The sequence below is a fragment of the Pholcus phalangioides genome, unplaced genomic scaffold (genome assembly GCF_987345545.1).
Source record: "Pholcus phalangioides strain wild (caught in Gottingen) unplaced genomic scaffold, Ppha-v1.0 ptg000015l_1, whole genome shotgun sequence".
Classification (NCBI taxonomy): domain Eukaryota; kingdom Metazoa; phylum Arthropoda; class Arachnida; order Araneae; family Pholcidae; genus Pholcus; species Pholcus phalangioides.
Genome location: NW_028301608.1, coordinates 52129603 through 52146769, shown reverse-complemented (window position 1 = coordinate 52146769; position 17167 = coordinate 52129603). Strand labels below are relative to the sequence as shown.

The 17167-nt window shown below is 36.0% G+C and overlaps 2 protein-coding genes across 4 annotated transcripts in view; one reads left to right on the top strand and one right to left on the bottom strand.

Moving 5' to 3' along the window:
- Positions 1-5828, top strand: part of Plod (procollagen lysyl hydroxylase) — a 43636-nt gene extending 37808 nt beyond the window's left edge. For both annotated transcript variants that reach the window (XM_089243736.1, XM_089243735.1), the window contains 2 exons: positions 575-703; positions 902-5828. In XM_089243736.1, coding sequence (XP_089099862.1) covers positions 575-703; positions 902-1057 — 285 coding nt within the window. In that variant the 3' untranslated portion in view covers positions 1058-5828. The remainder of the gene's footprint in view (positions 1-574; positions 704-901) is intronic.
- A 2742-nt stretch (positions 5829-8570) lies between these two features.
- LOC149076186 (uncharacterized) lies at positions 8571-15764 on the bottom strand. Of its 2 annotated transcripts, none has more exons than XM_089245502.1 (2): positions 15656-15764; positions 8571-9072 (listed from the first exon to the last, which is right to left on the bottom strand). In XM_089245502.1, the coding sequence occupies exons 1-2, from the start codon at positions 15713-15715 to the stop codon at positions 8863-8865; spliced, it is 270 nt and encodes an 89-aa protein (XP_089101628.1). In that variant the 5' UTR covers positions 15716-15764; the 3' UTR covers positions 8571-8862. The 2 variants fall into 2 exon arrangements, with proteins under 2 accessions (XP_089101628.1, XP_089101627.1); XM_089245501.1 differs by lacking the exon at positions 15656-15764 and adding an exon at positions 12122-12457.
- Positions 15765-17167: the final 1403 nt, after the last annotated feature.

The window sequence follows — 17167 nt, the reverse complement described above, 5'->3', positions numbered from 1 at the left end:
TGCCATCAACAGCGTTTGAATCTTGATTCTCATTATGTGAGTCTATGCCCACAGGACCCTGCAGCTGTTACCACTATGGTACTACAAGGTCACCTGGGTCATATTGTTGCAAAAATTAGCCTGAGTGTCAACATTTTCATAAAGAAATGTCCTCCAGTGGTTAATGGCAGAATCAATTACTTTTTTAACTCCATTTATAAAACATTTCCAAAGTTTCATAGTTTCCAGATGAATAGTTATAGCTGTAGACAGCTAAGGACATGAGAATATTCTCATGCCATATCTATAGGAAGGGCGGACATTAATAAGGATAGCTCACTGCGGTGCCCCTGATAGGTAGTCAGCGGTGCCCTAAGGAGCCACGATGCACACTTTGAGAACCACTGTCTTAAAGATTAAAACTATACTTAAACAGTGTTCCAGAGTAAAATTTCATGGTCTATGAAATTGTACAGTTGTTTAAATATTGTGTATGCTATTTTTTGTAATTGCATAAGTTATTTAATGGCATATTTTACTTGGATGAAGGATCAGTATATAAAATTAATTCTTTTATCTGTTTATAACAAAATAGCCACCTAAAGCCATCATGAATTTTGTTGTGAGATATCGACCAGATGAACAACCATATCTGCGACCACATCATGATTCTTCGACATACACGATTAACATAGCATTAAACAGGCCAAAAATTGACTATGAGGTATGTATCACATGTTTTGATCTAGACATGGACTGTTATTCTATGTATGCCATGATTTTATCATCTGCTTTAAAATTTATTTTTCTTTTATTTGACCCTGGATGTCCCCCCCCCCCCCCCCCACATCGTCATGTAAATGCACGTGCAAATTTACTAAAGGAAAAAAACCGTAATATATGGATTTCTTTTTTTTGTCAGGGTGGAGGCTGCAAGTTCATAAGATACAACTGTAGCGTTACAGACTTAAGACTTGGGTGGACTTTGATGCACCCTGGAAGACTGACACATCTTCACGAAGGTCTTATTGTTACAAATGGTACTAGATACATCATGGTATCTTTTGTTGATCCATGAAAAGTTCCTAGAGAGAGAGAGAGAGAGAGTGCTAACGGCCTGAGCAAGTGGTGGATAATTGTGCCAGATACAACTTTTCCCCAGTGATAAAGGACAGCTAAAAAAACTTGTACAAAATTCAGTTGGCAGGCTATTCTTAAGACTGTGGTTTTAAAGCTGATTTTAAATTTATGTCATTGTTGTGTCATTACGGGAGTTATACATTTCGAACGATGCTGCTATTTTCTGCAATTTTGAATCTATTTACTCAATTTTGTTTTGATAAATTTCAATTTTATCAGTTTTTTTTAATCATCTGAGATGAGATTTGTTGAGATTTTTGAAAAGTGATTTTATAAATTGAACACTAGTTAACAGCTCTAACCACTAAGTGGCCAATTTATTATGACTGTCATCACAAAATTTTATTAAAGCATTCTCTGCTTGGATTTTAAGACTGAAATCCTTAACTATGTTTGAATGTTGATAAATTTATCTTGTTGGGAAATAGGATCCATTGGAATATAGGATCAACATCAAAGTTATTAGATATGCTCATTCAGTCTGAAGCTGTTTGGTAGGAATCAGGAGAGAAAGTCCATTATCTGTAACTTTATCTCTACCAGCTTGACAAGTAGTAACAGTACAATTACGGTCCATGCATTTATGCTGTTTCTATCAAATTTTGACTTTGCCATGTTTATGGTATAACATCATTCATCAGATTTCATGGATTTTTCTGTCCAGTTTTCGTATCATAGTTTTCTGTCCCAGTTTTTTCTGCGGACAGCAAAGATGTTTAGGCTTCCATATCTTGAATGATTTTGAGTATGAATGAATAAGACTTTCAGAGATTGAGTTGTTCTGTAATGTGTTCATCCTTCTGCCTGCTTAGACAGTTCCAGAAACTCTATGCTTTAGAAATTCTTTAGCCTATGAAAATCATAGGTTACGTGTGCTTATTGAAACCTAGATTTCTGGTCAGAAGTCTATCATTTGTGCATAATCACAACTGCTGTTGTCGAGCATTTACAAATGCAACTGTTTCACTGATGCTTTCTCTAATCTGTTTCCTAGCTTTGAATCCCTTGCTCTGAGTATACTGAATACGATTTCGATCCATACACAGTGATATCCTGACTCATGGCATTAATTTGTTCCTGGACTAATGATGTAAATTTTTACACTGATAATGCTCCTCACTCTCCTGGAGTTGAACATGAAGATTTTTTATTATTTCTCATCTATTAGTCTTTTTTTATACAATTCTCACGGGGAACATTTAATTTATTCTAACGTGATTCAAAAGTCATTGAGATTGGTTTAAAGTGTGTTTAATTGAATTTTTTTAAGAGAAGATGATGGAAGTAGAGGTAATTACTGTACTTTAACAAACAATTCACTTCTATGGTTATCCCCTTTATTTAATGCACTTTTTTGCCTCTCTCAACTTCTAGCACAGTATTTCTCAACCTCTATATACCCGTGAGTAACTTCTACACTGTTAAGGTTTCCTAAGATGCAATATCAGAATTATTCATAGCTATAACTAAAGTTTTTCACAGTACCCTAGTTGAAAAACACTGTTCTATTGCTGTGAGGTGATCATAATAAATTTGCCACTAAGTGTGTATGACAAGTTGGTTGTACATTTATTTTATGCATTTATTAGGCTATCATTTCAGTATGGCTGCCTCTACATTTGTAGTTGTTTTTTTCCGTTATTTTAGAAAACTTTTTATACAACATCAAGTTTTGTTTCTGTTTTTATATAATAACCAAAAATATTCTTATGTTTTGTGCAATTTATTTTCATAAATTTTATGTTTGAAATCTTGTTAAAATCTTTATGAATACTGACAATGCTTTGTTTTATCTTAATAAAAATTTCGTTTTTAAGGTAGGTTTAAGCACCGGGTGAGATACTTTTGAAACCAAAAGCAGAAAATAATTGATAAAGTAGTAATTAAACGCTACACAACTCTCTTGATGAAAAAATTACATCTAAAAACCATATTAACACTAATAAGTTATTATTAAAACAGTTTTATTTTAATAAAATTACAATTCTGTTAGATTCTTAATGACTGGGTCAAGCAAAATTTACTGAAAATCATCATAAAAAAATTTAAATTATCTTTATTTTTCAAATCCTTAATTAACTTTTTCTCATGAATTGTTTAAAACTGTTTTTGCATCATTTGATAGCTTTTAACACAAAATAAGCATAGGGAAAAAAAAACAGAATCAGTTTTACAGCAATTTTACAGTTGAAATATAAAGGCTGAACTTTCCATGTAAAAGAAATTGGTTTCTGTTCCCACATGTGATGTAGGTATCCCTCATACATGGTGATTATTTAAGTCCCTTGGCCACAAATTACTGGCATTGATCCTAGAGGCAGGCTTCCAATTAGAAAAAAGTATCCAAATACTGTGTATACCTCAGATACATCATTCATATTGCAAGGGGTTGTATAGGTATCTAAATAAATAAATTAGCTTTTTATTTCATTGTGCACTTTTTGTCATTCTATCTTAAAAAACCAAATAAGAACGTTGTTTCCTCATCTCTCTTGGGGAAAAAAAACCAACAACAACAAGTTTCTAAGTGCAATATTTGCTGAGATATTTGAATTAAAAAAATCACTGAAAAGAATGGAAGAAACAGCACAATAAGCTTGTCTATTAGTTTATGCAGTTTTCCCCTCATTTTCAATTCAAATACCTCAGCAAATATTGCACTTAGAAACGTAAGATTTTTTTGTTGGCCTCAAGAGAAACAGGGCAACTTTCTTATTGTTTTTTTTTAGGACAAGGTGTCCGTATAAAAAGGTGATTTTTTTTTTATTTTAATAACTGTGAAATCCTTCGCAGTATGAATGATGTATTTGAAATCTACACATTATTCGGATACTTTTTCTAATTGGAAGTATGCCTCTAGGATCAACAGTTTGTCAGTAATTTGTAGCCAATTATTTTAACTGGCCACCCTGTATATGAGTACATAAAAAATGCAAAGTATACCACTTCTTGTCTTAATGTTTATGTATTACTTGCTTGATGATCTCATTCAAGAAAAGCCTTATAGGAGAGCCTATATTTCATAGTTACTGTACTTTATATATTTGCTTCAAAATAATGCAATAATAGGTGATTTATTTCATTTAATTCAATCATTTTTTACATAATAAATATAATGAGAAACATTTTCTTTTGAGGAGCAAAACACTCATGAGGGAAAATATATCTTTTCTATATTTTCACATCATGTATTTTTATTTGATTCGTAAAATATAGTTTTTTCCTCTCAAAAAATGTCCTCGTTCATTTAAATTATTTTATTAATTCCCCTAAAATCAAATATAAAATAATGATAGTAATTCTAATGTGATCAATTCATAACATTTACTTCAATAAAGGATTGAGCTATAGGGATGGAGTGAAACGCTTCTTTTGAGGCACTTGCGGGGCATTCAACAGGGGAAACGGTAAGAAAGTGGTTTCTATTGAAAGATTGATTGAAAATATTGTAATTAATTATTTAATTATTATTTTTTGTTTTTTTGCATTCTGTATGCCAACTTCCCTCCAAAATGTACAAAATTGGTGCTCATGGGAGAAAAGGGGGTGAATCCAGGCTTTCAAACTCATTCATATATATTTTTTATTGAGTATTTTATAAAGCTTTTTTCAATAAAATATTAGTTCTTAAATTATTCAGTGAATTGATTTAGAGATTTGGAGGATAAAAAGCATCTCATCATTTAGAGATGTACGCATTTCCAGGGAGTACTTGAAGCATGAAAGATTGGAAATCACAGAGTTATAGGATACAAAAGATAGAAGGCTGTTTTTATCTATAGGCTGGAGGTAAAGGGCACTGTTCATTTTCGTCAATATTGTGAAAACACTATTAATTTGCAGTCCTTTTGTTACATTACTCATTGTATAGGACACCAAGTCCTATTTTAATAAATAACAGAGATATTCAGTTTATAAAACAAGCAGTTCCATAGAAAGACATACTAACAAAATCTTCAAACGACTCTTCTGTAAAATTTCACTTTTATAACATGGTGCCTTTACTTTCCGCATAAGATAGAGGAATGAATGATAAAAGACTAACATATGTAAGAGTGATTATTGAATGCAATCAGTGATTTCTAATCATATCGGCCTGCTGGTCCGGGTCAGAGGCGCAGCTCAGTTTAATGAAGTTGCTCAAATTTGTATTCAATCTTTACATTATTACTGACTCAAATCGGAATCGAAGATTTCAGTTTCACTAATGCAATGATAATGTGTTCTACCTTAATAAAATATTTCTTTGCCATTTTTTAATGATGTATATGAATCACAGAATTTTATTTGGATGTTTATTATCTTTTAAGGTAGGTCGTTTTAAGGTCCTAATCCTCGCGTAAACAAAACCCAATTGCATACATCTCTGTAATTTATTTATATATCTGCGCATATTTGTGGGTACAGTGGATTTCCGCTTGAGATTTTCCCCTATTTGATTTGTTTTTACTGTGTGGTCTCGACAGCAATATCCACTGTATATAATTTTTACACCTTTATTGATTAGATCAAACACATTTTCCAGCTGGTATGAAATGTTTTTTTTTGCGTATGTAATGGCATTGCATTTTTGCTCATCTTGCAAACTAATGTTGTTGTTTCATAATATTTTTTTGATAAATGATTTGTAAATATAAGATATGTATTTTGATGACTCTCACAATTTACCGGTCATTGAGCAATAAAACGTACCTTTGTGCAAAAAAAAACCATCTATTCTATAGCTAACTACTTTTACCAATGATGGTATTTGCCTCCAGTTCCTCTAATTTCCAATTAGAAAGTTCTTGCCTGTCTCTTCTGAGCACCAAAACACATATTAAAAAAAATCAATATTATCTGAGATATTGCTGGTTGTGAAAGTCAAACGGACATCTCTGAAATCTGAAATATCTGCGTTAATATTGTTCTTGGAAAATTGTTATTTTGCGAGTAAAAGAGTACCAGCTTAGAGGCAGGAAAACAACTTTTTTTTGGAAATTATAGAACTGGGACACCGCGAAAGATAGAGAAGAATTTTGTATCTCAGTACATATACGGCACCTAGAGGGGGGGGGGAATGACATGTCTAAATTGGATACTTTTTCTAATTGAAAGTATGTTTCTATCATCACAAAAGATGAAGGGTGTATATAGATGTGACTGCACAATGCATAGCTTGTGATGCGTATATTATCGGACATTTGTTTGATTTCTTCAAATAGCTATGCTGGCCATCTATGCTGTATTATCGATGCTGTAGTTCTTAACCCGTTTTTACCCCCATGCCCCCCCCCCCCTTAAGATCGATTTCCGGATGTCTTCAATGAGTTTCTCTCTATGCAAGCGCCATCTCCAATTCGTGGGCTCCAGGGCGAGGTAATGTTCTGGGCCTTGAAGAGACAGCTTACATATTTGCATACTTGACCCTTACCGCGGCAAGGTCAAAATCATTAAAAAACACCTGTATAAACCGCTGTATTTTTATTCAATGAAGTAGGCTTTCTCAAGATTTCATGAGGTGCAAAGTAAGGGGTATAGGGAAAAGTGTTGCATTGAGAAATTAACTTTACAGAATATCGGGGCTTGTCAGTGCTGAAATAAAAGGCTTTCAAAAGGTGAGATGTATATCATCAAAATGGCAAGGCCGTTTCCATAAGACGGCCCTGCCATAATACTCCCTGGACGGGAGTATTATGGACCCCCGGGCCAAGTGATTTTTCTGAGGCCCTGCCAAACAAATTCTCGAAAATTTCAACCAGATCTCATTTTTGTGAGGCTCCCGGGTGGACCCATGCCTTAAGACGGCACTGATCAATGCCGCTTAAAGGGTCAGTCTTCAAAATTACACTACCAGATCTAATAATTTTGGCTGGTCGGTTACTGGAAGCTATTATGAGCAATCAATAAGTCTCGTGTATGCACAAGACTCACAGGAAGAGATAGACTTGAGAAGTCCGAGGGGAGACACAATGATGATGTCAATACATATATGTGTATATACACATATATATTTTTATAGGTCACACGTATACATCTTTGATGTTGGGGGTGGGGGGGGGGGAGAGATCGCCCCCGTATGTCCACCAAGGCAAGACTGCTTTGCTATCGCCGTAGGAGCTTCCAATGGACATGAGAGTTCTGGGCATTGCGTAGGTCCTGGTTCTATGAAGAATTCTGCTGTATCCTGAAAAAAAATGAAAAAAAGTAGCCACCCATTTTCCCATCTTTTTCCACCAGAAAGCTTTATTTCTCGAATCGGTAGAAGCCAGAACACAGGTAAAATCTAGAATTTACCGGTAAGACCTAAGTTTACCTCTATCATGGTGAGTTGGTAAAAGCCCGAAATATGCTTATGAACGACTTCATATCTGACTTTTACCAAGTCACACCCCCTTTTTTAGTGTTAACTTATTAGTTTTCTGCCGTTAATTAATTAATGAATAACTAAAAAACTTACTAATTATAATTAGTAAGTTAACAAATGAATTAACTAACCAACATGAACTTATTAGTTCCACGATAGCTAATTTATTCATTGATTTACTCCGCTCGTTTTTAATGAATCGAATAAGTAAATTATTTGTCCTGCGCCACATTATTAATTAACTAATTTAGTTAATTAAACAATTAATAACTGACCATAACAATAAATTAGTTAGCCATTAATAGTAATAATTTAAAATAACTACAATTATTAACTAGAAATAACTATGATTATTAATTAAAAACGGGAATTTTAGTTTACTCGGAACATTATGAACTTTAAATCAATTAATTCATAAATTTATGATTTACTTACATAGTCATCATCAGGAACTGACAAGTTCATGTTGGTTAATTAATTAATTTGTTATTTTTCCATATTAAATTAAATATATATATACGTATTTAAATTTTTTTGGTTAATTAATTAATTTTTTATTTTTCGGACTAATATCAAAACGTTTACAGAGTATTTGGTTTGGTTTTACGAACTCCCCTTGGTAAAACCTACGTAGGTCTTACTGGTAGGTTACTAGTAAATCCTAGGTTTTACCAGTCTTCGGGCTTTTACCGTAACAAGTAACGTATATATAGGAGGGAGAAGAGTGCGAAGTCTCGAGAAGCTTCTCCTCAGATCCCAGTCTTTACTTGCCTTTCTAGAAATTTATCTGGCGCCAAGACATCATTGGTTTGTATGTGGCATGGCATTGGCACTGTCACCAAACTTGCCAAGTTCGTCACTAACTTCGCAAGAGTTAGAGAAATACGCAAATTTTTCTTTCTACATAGAATAATGACTATTTACAGGCGAAAAATTGCATAATAAAGGATAAGTTAGAACTATTTACATAATTCTCGTAACATGTCATAGTTCCTTCTTCATTTGATTTTCACTCATGGCCCTTTCCTTGGGAAATCCCAGGACCACAAGGTGGGGGTATGAGCCCCCATGTTTGAAACCACTGGATCAGTGAGACCTTTTTTTTTCTAAAAATTTTTTTTATTTCGTGAACATGATAAATATCAAGAAATCAGACACGTATTTACGTTTCAACCGACAGCCGAACACAAAAGGGGCTAAAAACAAAACAACCTGAGATTTATAATAGAAAGGCATCAGTTAATACGTAAAACTTCGATAATTTTTGCGTCTAAAAAGTAAGGAGAGTGATAGAAACGATTCGCATTGAAGTTCCAGATTTTTCGATCACAGCCTTGAAGATTCGGGGGGGGGGGGGGGGGGAGAAGAAAAAGTAGTTTTGTTGAGATAAATGATTATCAACCGGAATTATTCCTCATAACAGGTATGTATACCATTAACCAGATGAGGAAAGCTAGTAGCAAAGCACCGAATGCGATACTCTTGTAAAATGCCCACGGTTCGAGTCGAATCGTGAATTTCTTCAATCCATCAGCTCCGCATCTGCACTCGGTACCTTGTTGTAAGCAGGAACACGGCCTTCTGTTGTCCAGCGGAAGCACCGGTGCCTGCACAAAAAAGATAATGCACGTATATAAAAATTACAAGGAAATATCTATTAAAATTTCCGTAATCTCTTGTAAATAAGCGGCACTCAGAACAATAATTGGGGGCAATAATAAGCCGAACAAAGTTTTTATTTCAAGAACGCTAACATTTGGATAAAACCAAATTTGATACACATTTGACTTACATTGTTTTTACCCTGTGTGGCCCTTACGGATTGATAGTCAGAGTTATATATGCGTGTTCTAGTGCTGCTGCTACTCAGTGGTGGTCAGCTGAAGTTGGTTTTCTGCGGATTTCCACCAAAGCGTGAATACGCGCGACCAGGTCTTCCATTTAAAAAAGTCTTTAAGAGCAGGCAGACTTTTAACATGATGCTTACATGACACGAAAATTCAGGCTTCTGCCATTTTCACTTCAAAATATGACAAAAGAAAGACAGATGGCAATTCCGGAATATAACACGGAACAATATCATAGCTCTGACCATATAAATGCGTTAGGGCCACGCTTTCCCCCAACTTTATACACATAACACGTTCCGGAATATACCAGTTTGTTTAAAATTTCCCAGAGTAATGTTTACGAGTTGCATATACGGTTGAGTAGTACAGTAGTTGTGTTGGCATCTGTTTTCTATATTTTAAAGTGGAAATGGCAAACTAAGTTTTCATGGTAAAACCAAAAACAACCCCAAATTTTCGTGTTAAGTAAAAATCGTGTTGGTGGTCGGCCTGCTTTCTGTGGAGAGATTATTTCAAATGGGAGACCGTCTCGCATTAACGCCTCGAAGTTGAAAAACCTCAGAAAACCACCTTCAGCCGATGACCACTGTGCCGCTTGTCCGACTGCAGATTAGGGTAGGTTTTAAAAAAACCGAAACTTCGGTGACCGCAATATAACAGCAAAGAAAAGGACAATGCTTGTGGGAGCCGCGAACTACACTTTGAGAACCACTGGATTGAAAAACTTGATTGCAAAAAATTTATTTTCCAGAAATAAGAATACTTTAAATAATGCGAGGCCTTCTTTCGAATACATCGTTTCATCTCTTAAAATTACATAAACTTTTATTACAGTTTGAGAAAAGTATAATACGGAAAAGAGCATATCACGACGTGAAGAAAATTGACAAAATTTTAGAAACTGCAAAAAGAACAATACTTTACATTACCGCACACCAGCTCTGGTCATATCGCTTTACGGCAGAGGTTCCCAAACTCCCCCCCCGCGCCGCCCCTTTCCCCGATTTAGTACTTATCCGCTAGCTGCTCCCGGCTCCCCAGAGCTGTTTAACAAAGGATGTTTTCGAAAAAGGTTGGAGGCTCACAGTTTGAGAACTCCCGCCTTACGGCAATTTACTACCAATCGAGTCTGGTCGGATATGAAGGTGCCATCTATTGGAGGTCGCCTCGGGTTCGTTTTGAGAAAAGAAGAATAATACTAACACCCACCGACATTCGAATTGAAAATAGAGGCTGTAAATTAGTCTTAAATAAAAATAAAAAAGCAATATTTATATTACTCACCATGACCAAGAGATCGAATTGTTTTTTTCAAAACATCACGAAATATATTATAACATAAGAGGATCAAACTTATCTACTTATCCGTCGAATAATATTAGAATTAGAAATTTAAATTGCGGAAAGCGTGTTTCGATGCTTTTTTCGCATTGTCTTCTTTATTTTATACCATAGAGAAACAAGTACTGAACAATCGTGCGGAAAAATTCGATAAAGATGAAAGGTTATTTATCTTTTTATTTCCTATCCTTGAACGATATAAAAATACCGTAAGACGAAAATGATAAAAATGAAAGAAGGTTGTGATGTTATGCATTTATCGTAATCGGTTGGCTTCTGATAATCATTACAATTTCTATACGATAATGAAATATTGTTTTACTTCATATTCGACACAAGCTTAATGCATTTTTGTAACTAGGTTCACGTGCTAAAATAAAGAAATTTGTATGAAATGTATTTCATTAATCTCTTGAGTCCTGAAGGAAACTGTGTCCTGAAAGGAATTTTCAACAAAGCAGTTTGCAGCCAACTGTGGTTCTGCCTAAAATTAGTTTTTGCCGACAGATGAGTCGGAATAATTTACTACCAAATGTGTGTGTGTGTGTGTTTAGAACATCTAGATCTGATTTTGAGGTCTCTGTGAGCTAGGTAGAACTTTTTCCTAAGCGTCTCCTACAGGGCACGCCAGAACTGAGGTGGATAAGAAATTCCCGAATGCTCATTTCATACTTTTACATCTAATTACGGTCTGAGCTGATATTATGAAGGTGTTTGTGCGCGCGTGTGTGTAGAAAAGTCTCACTTCAAAATTAAAAAAAATCGGAAAAACGAAAATAACAGGAATGTCCCGTAATACGGGGCACAAGGGGTCCATCAAATTGTTTCAGGCATATTACTGTAAAACCAGACATTGCCCAGTCTCTGTCCAGGCATTTTACTTGTCTTTGTTTTCAGAAAGGTTCGGGATCCACTGCTCTAGAGAAAATTCTAATTGCTCATGGAACATTAGTCCTGAAAAAAAATTGTGCATCACAATTGACATCAACTGCGGTAAGCTGATGTGGATATCTACGGTTCGGAGGATCCATCACGCAATATCAAAAGGACCCCATATCAGCAAGAATATTCACAAAAATCCTTACCAATTTCTTTGTGTGTGTTTTTTTAAAAATTTTACATATTCTATTAATGAGATTATATCTGTTTCTAAAGCCTTTTATTTCTATTCACAAATTAAATGTAAAGCTATTATCATCCAAAGAAACTGGTAAGGATTTTTGTAAATTTGAATCACAAAAAAACTTCATCAATCATTTGTTTCAATACTAAATTAAAATTTAACTTTAGATTAAAACTAATCTAACTATCCCCGAATTGGCATTTTTTACTTTGAAAATTAAAGACAAAATTATCGCTTTTGTTTGATTTCATAAATTGAAGTTCTTTGAATTTCATAGCCCCTATTTTAACTTTTGATAATAATAATGAAATATACAAACTTATATAAAAAAATTTTCCTCACCGTCAATGTCCCGTAATTTTTGACGAATTCTCCACTGAGTTGTTGTTGCCTTATCTGCGTTGTTTCGCATTTATTTTCGCACAACGACATTTTGTAGGGTCAAAAGCATCCAAAAACCACAAGCTCATTTCCTAAAAAGCTAAAAATTCCGAGCGTTTGGTGCTTATCTTGTCTCTTTTCTCCACATTCCCCCAAACTTATATTAGAACAACCGTGCCTCGTGAACTATCTTATCTCTTTCGTTAACTAATGTACAGTATGAACACCCTGAAACCACGTTATAGTTTGAGATAAATTCTCTCGTAGCCACACTAATGAACGCAACTTTCGAAGTTGTCAAAATTTATACCGGGTGTTTCACGAAGAGTTTCGGAAAGGAATAAAAATTGATCATAAAATTAAATTAATATAAGAAATATTGATGAAAAGAGGAAATTCAAAAAATAGTGGCACTTGCGTAAATAATAAACTGAAGGAATGAATATAAAATTTTAAATTGCTATATTGCCCCGATAAAAACAAAATGCTAATGAGTAAAATTTTCATCCGACATTACTGTATAGAAAGAAATTTAATTTGAGACATCTGAATAAAAATTCGCTAAAATATCGAAAATTGAAATTCTTAGTTATATTATGAGTCATTTAATTCTTGCCAAAAATTTAGAATTTCTATCATTTCGGCGAATATTTTTTCTCTCTATGACACGAGGTAAATTTTATTTCGTGCAATAAAGAGAGGTTTAAAAACTTAAATAATTGCTTTTTTTAAAAATTGGAATCTGTACAACAATTTCAATTTTCATACTTCCAAAAATTCAGTATAAAAATTGATATGTTTTTCAGTATAATAGAAAGGTTTAAACTACTAGATGACCTTTTCTCCATAGGAATCTGATTAATTGTTAGTTACCAAAAAATATCATTTTATGGAAACGCTATTATCAAAACTGAATTTTCCTCTTTTTCTGATCTTATTTATATTTATTCAAAATTAAGGGGGTGCCACGACCCATGAAGTTCATTTTTCAAATATAACTTCAAAATGCAAAAAAAAAAAAAAAGTCGCGTCAATCGGTTAATTTGTTCTTCTATAAAACAGTGGTTCTCAATCTTTTTTGACTCACGGAGTCCTTTTCAGTATATAATTCCTATGGCGGAGATATAATTGACTCGAGGATCCCTTTTATGTGTAAAATTTTTATGGCGGAACCCTGTGTAGACCTCTTTTTTTTTAATCATCTATCAAATTTCTGATTTATTTTATTTTCCTCGAATCACCGCGGCGCTGCGCCAACACCTTCTAAAGCAGAAGAAGCACCTTCTGCTTTAGAAGGTGTTGACTCCGCGGAGCACCGGTTGAGAACAGCTGTTCTAAAACAGTTTCCCAAACTTTTTATTCCATCGGCCCCCTTCATCAGATATTCCTTTCTCTCATCGCCCCCCAACTCAAGTGAACCCATAGGATCCTATATTAAGTCCGTAGCTTCTTTCGTCCCCCCCCGGACCATTCCATCGCTCACTTTGGGAAACACTATTCTAAAAAATATAAAAAATAAGTAATGAGTCATAGAGTGTAAATGTGTAAGTTGTACAAGGAAAAAACACCTTAAACGCAATTTTCTCAGACCGCAGTTTGGAGCTCACCCGTAACATGAGGAAATCTATTGAAAAACTCTGAAATTTCGCAGAGATATTCTTATTCGACATGTAAAATGAACTCCAAAAGTGGATACCTGTGTATTAATTCGTTAGAATTTCATGAAATTTTGAAGTTTGAAAAAAAAAAATATAAATTTCAAAGCCTGTGAATTCAACATTTCTTAAAAATACTTCCCATCGGCCAATTGCTAAATCGGAGTTTCATTTTACTAGCACGTGTCAAATAAACATTTTTGCAAGCTTTCAGAATTTTTTGGTGCAGTAGTTATTTTTAATCTTACGTATGAACTCTAAAACTGTAATCTGAGAAAATTATGTTCAAAGTGTGTTTTTCTTCAATTACTTCTTTTAATTTCATTCTGAAAGAACAAATTAACCCTTTAAGCGGTTTTCAAAATTTTCCTGATCCGCATTATAGCTGCCACATTTGAAATTGCGAAACCTTCACAAATTGCAACCTATTTTTAACCCTCACAACTGGCGTACTACTGTTGATTATTAACGCATTACTCAATATGCTATTCCCTTGAGAAAGAAATGCTGGCCAGGAGAAGGAATCTCAGTACATGCTGCAGTACAACATGATCACGTAATCGAATGCCCCTTCGGAGGGACCGAGGGGCCATGTGTATCAATATTTAAGAAGGTCGAGCTCCAGTTTTCACACGAGATGTATATACGTGGCCTCTCTCTAACTTTAATCCCGGCCAAAGACCGGTATTACACTGTAAAAGTTTGATAAAAATTCTTTTATAAAACTTGAAAAATGTTTATTACTTATTTTGTGAACAACTAAATACAACCTCCTAATGAGAATTCGACATACACGCTAATAAGGGCGCTATGAGAAATCGAAGACGACAGCAATAGCGGCCCAGATATCCAGGAGCGAAGCCAACACCGCCCCCCCCCCCCACATAGACAATATCTTATCTATGGGGGGTGTTGCCATAAGCCAGATTTATTTTGAGGGTTAACTACTGCTCAGTAAATCGTTTTTTTTTATAGTAAAATTATAGAATATTTTTTATTTGAATACTGTTAGCAAGGTTACTTTGCGAAAACAACAGGAATGCTAATGGTTGTAGGCAGTGCCGTCTTTATGCATGGGCTCACCCGGACACGGCCAAATGTGGCCCTCGGAGTCATCTGTTGTGGCGCGCGACCTCAAATCTAATTTTATAAAAATGAACTAAGTAGCGCATTTCCAGATCACTCAAGTGTCCCGCAGCATATTTACATATCACCACGGCACAGTTTTAGAGGACTTAAGTGGCCCGCGGCACATTTATAGATCACTCAAGTGACCCGAGGCAGAGTTCCAGATCACTTTAATGATTCCCAACATTATCTTACAGATCACCGTGGCACAGTTCCAGAGCACTTAAGTGGCCCACGGTACATTTACAGATAGCTGAAGTGACCCGTGGGCCTTTTACGGATTACGGAAGAGGTGCGCGGAACACTTCCACAGACCACTCACGTGAACCGCGTTACAGTTCCACAAAACGTAAATGGCCCGCGGCACACACACATACCCTGATCACTTGAGTGATTCGCGGCATATTCACACACAGATCACCGCGGCACTGTTCCAGAGCACTTAAACGGCCCACGGCACATTTACAGATCACTTAACCTGCAGATTAACAGATGAAGTAACTTTACTTCGATAGTAGCGGCGTTGTTCCAGATTACCTGATTAAATGGCCCGCGACGCGTTTTCAAACCAATGAAGTGGCCCCGCACTCTCCTAAAAGATTGAACACACTTGAATTACACCGAAATATGCGACGAAAGATATTTACGAATCGTTTTAAGGGACACCTTATATTCATTGAAAATGATGCACAGCAAAGAAATGAAGACTTACGGGAGGTGATCCGCATCCCGAAGGATTATGATGGAAAGAATGTATCCCGTGGTCAGCCATCAGACATGTTATCCCAGTGTTATCTGTCGGTCTAACTTATTTCTGATTCTTGGGGTGTTTCGGAATATTCGAGCCTCTTCCGGCCTTTGCGTATTTTTAGTCTCTTGTTATGACCGAAGCGCCTGTGCGTGTGCGATGACGATAGTTTCTGCTTAAAAAAAAATGTCATCGGACACTGACTCGGGCCGTAAGTAGCTCACAGGACACGTTGTCAAGCGAAATATTGCTATATATCGAGATCTTATTTTTCAGCGTTCTTTAAACCAGCTTTTCTGAGTTACACTTTTTCGCCCACCATGTTTCACTTAAAATGCTCCGTTTCTCCCCTTGCTCTTTTTTTTTTTCACAGCTCTCTGTGATCCGCCCCAAACAACTTCCAACATGGCTCATCTTCCACTTGATGTTCAACCGTGCCCACACTTCGGATACGTCCAGGACCACAAGGGGCCATATGGTTGAGAATAGCTGCTTTTATCATAATCACCACCACTACTACTAAACCAGATAACCACCTCGTCCATATTCCTCATCGGAACCTCTAACGAATTGGTACATGTTGGAATGTGTGTGTATGTATAGTGAACCTTTCCGTGAAGTTTGTTTCCATGTAATGTTTGTTATGTGTAGTGCTCATCATATTGTATCAACTCATAGAGCGCGAAAAGTAATGAATGAATAGTTATAACGTTGTAGGCCTGTTGCTCTCTGCGGTGAGATCGGCTCGCATTTGCGCCTCGAAGTTGGGAACAGCAGAAAACCAACTTCAGCCGATCACCACTGCGGTGACGGGTGGGGTTCGAACCCGGATCCTCGCGATGCGAGTCCGTCACTATGACAATGTGACTCGACCACCACAGCGGCAATAATCACCGCTAGTCTTATCATAACTACCACTACTCTGATCATAGCCACCACTGCTCTAGGTGGGGGGGGGGGGTCATTCAAGTATTACGTCAGCATCGATAGGAGGAAGGGGTTTCGGATTTGCTGACGTTTGATGACAGGGGAGGGGGTGTTGAATGATGCTTACGTCATCAACCCCCCTTTATAAAAATATGAAATAGTCTTAATGGCATCTTACTCGATGCGCCAAAAACGGGAAAAACCTTTAGTGTTTGTGGGCACCTGAACTTTCTCCCTATTGATAAGTCTTCTTTAGAGCCACTTTAGTAATCTCTAAATGTTCCACGGATCCTTCAAGTTATCTAGAAATGTGCAGCGGGCCGATTAAGTTCTCTGTAACTGTGCCGCGCGTCACTCAAGTGATCCGTAAATATGTCAAGGGTAACTTGAGTGATGTAGAATTGCACTGCGCGCCACTTCTGTGCCCTAAAACTATGTCACGTGCCACTTAAGAAATCTCTGAGTGTTCCACGAGCCGCTTAAGTGTTCTGGAACTGCAACGCGGGTCACTTAAGTGATCTGAGGATGTGCTACGGGCATACTTGAGTG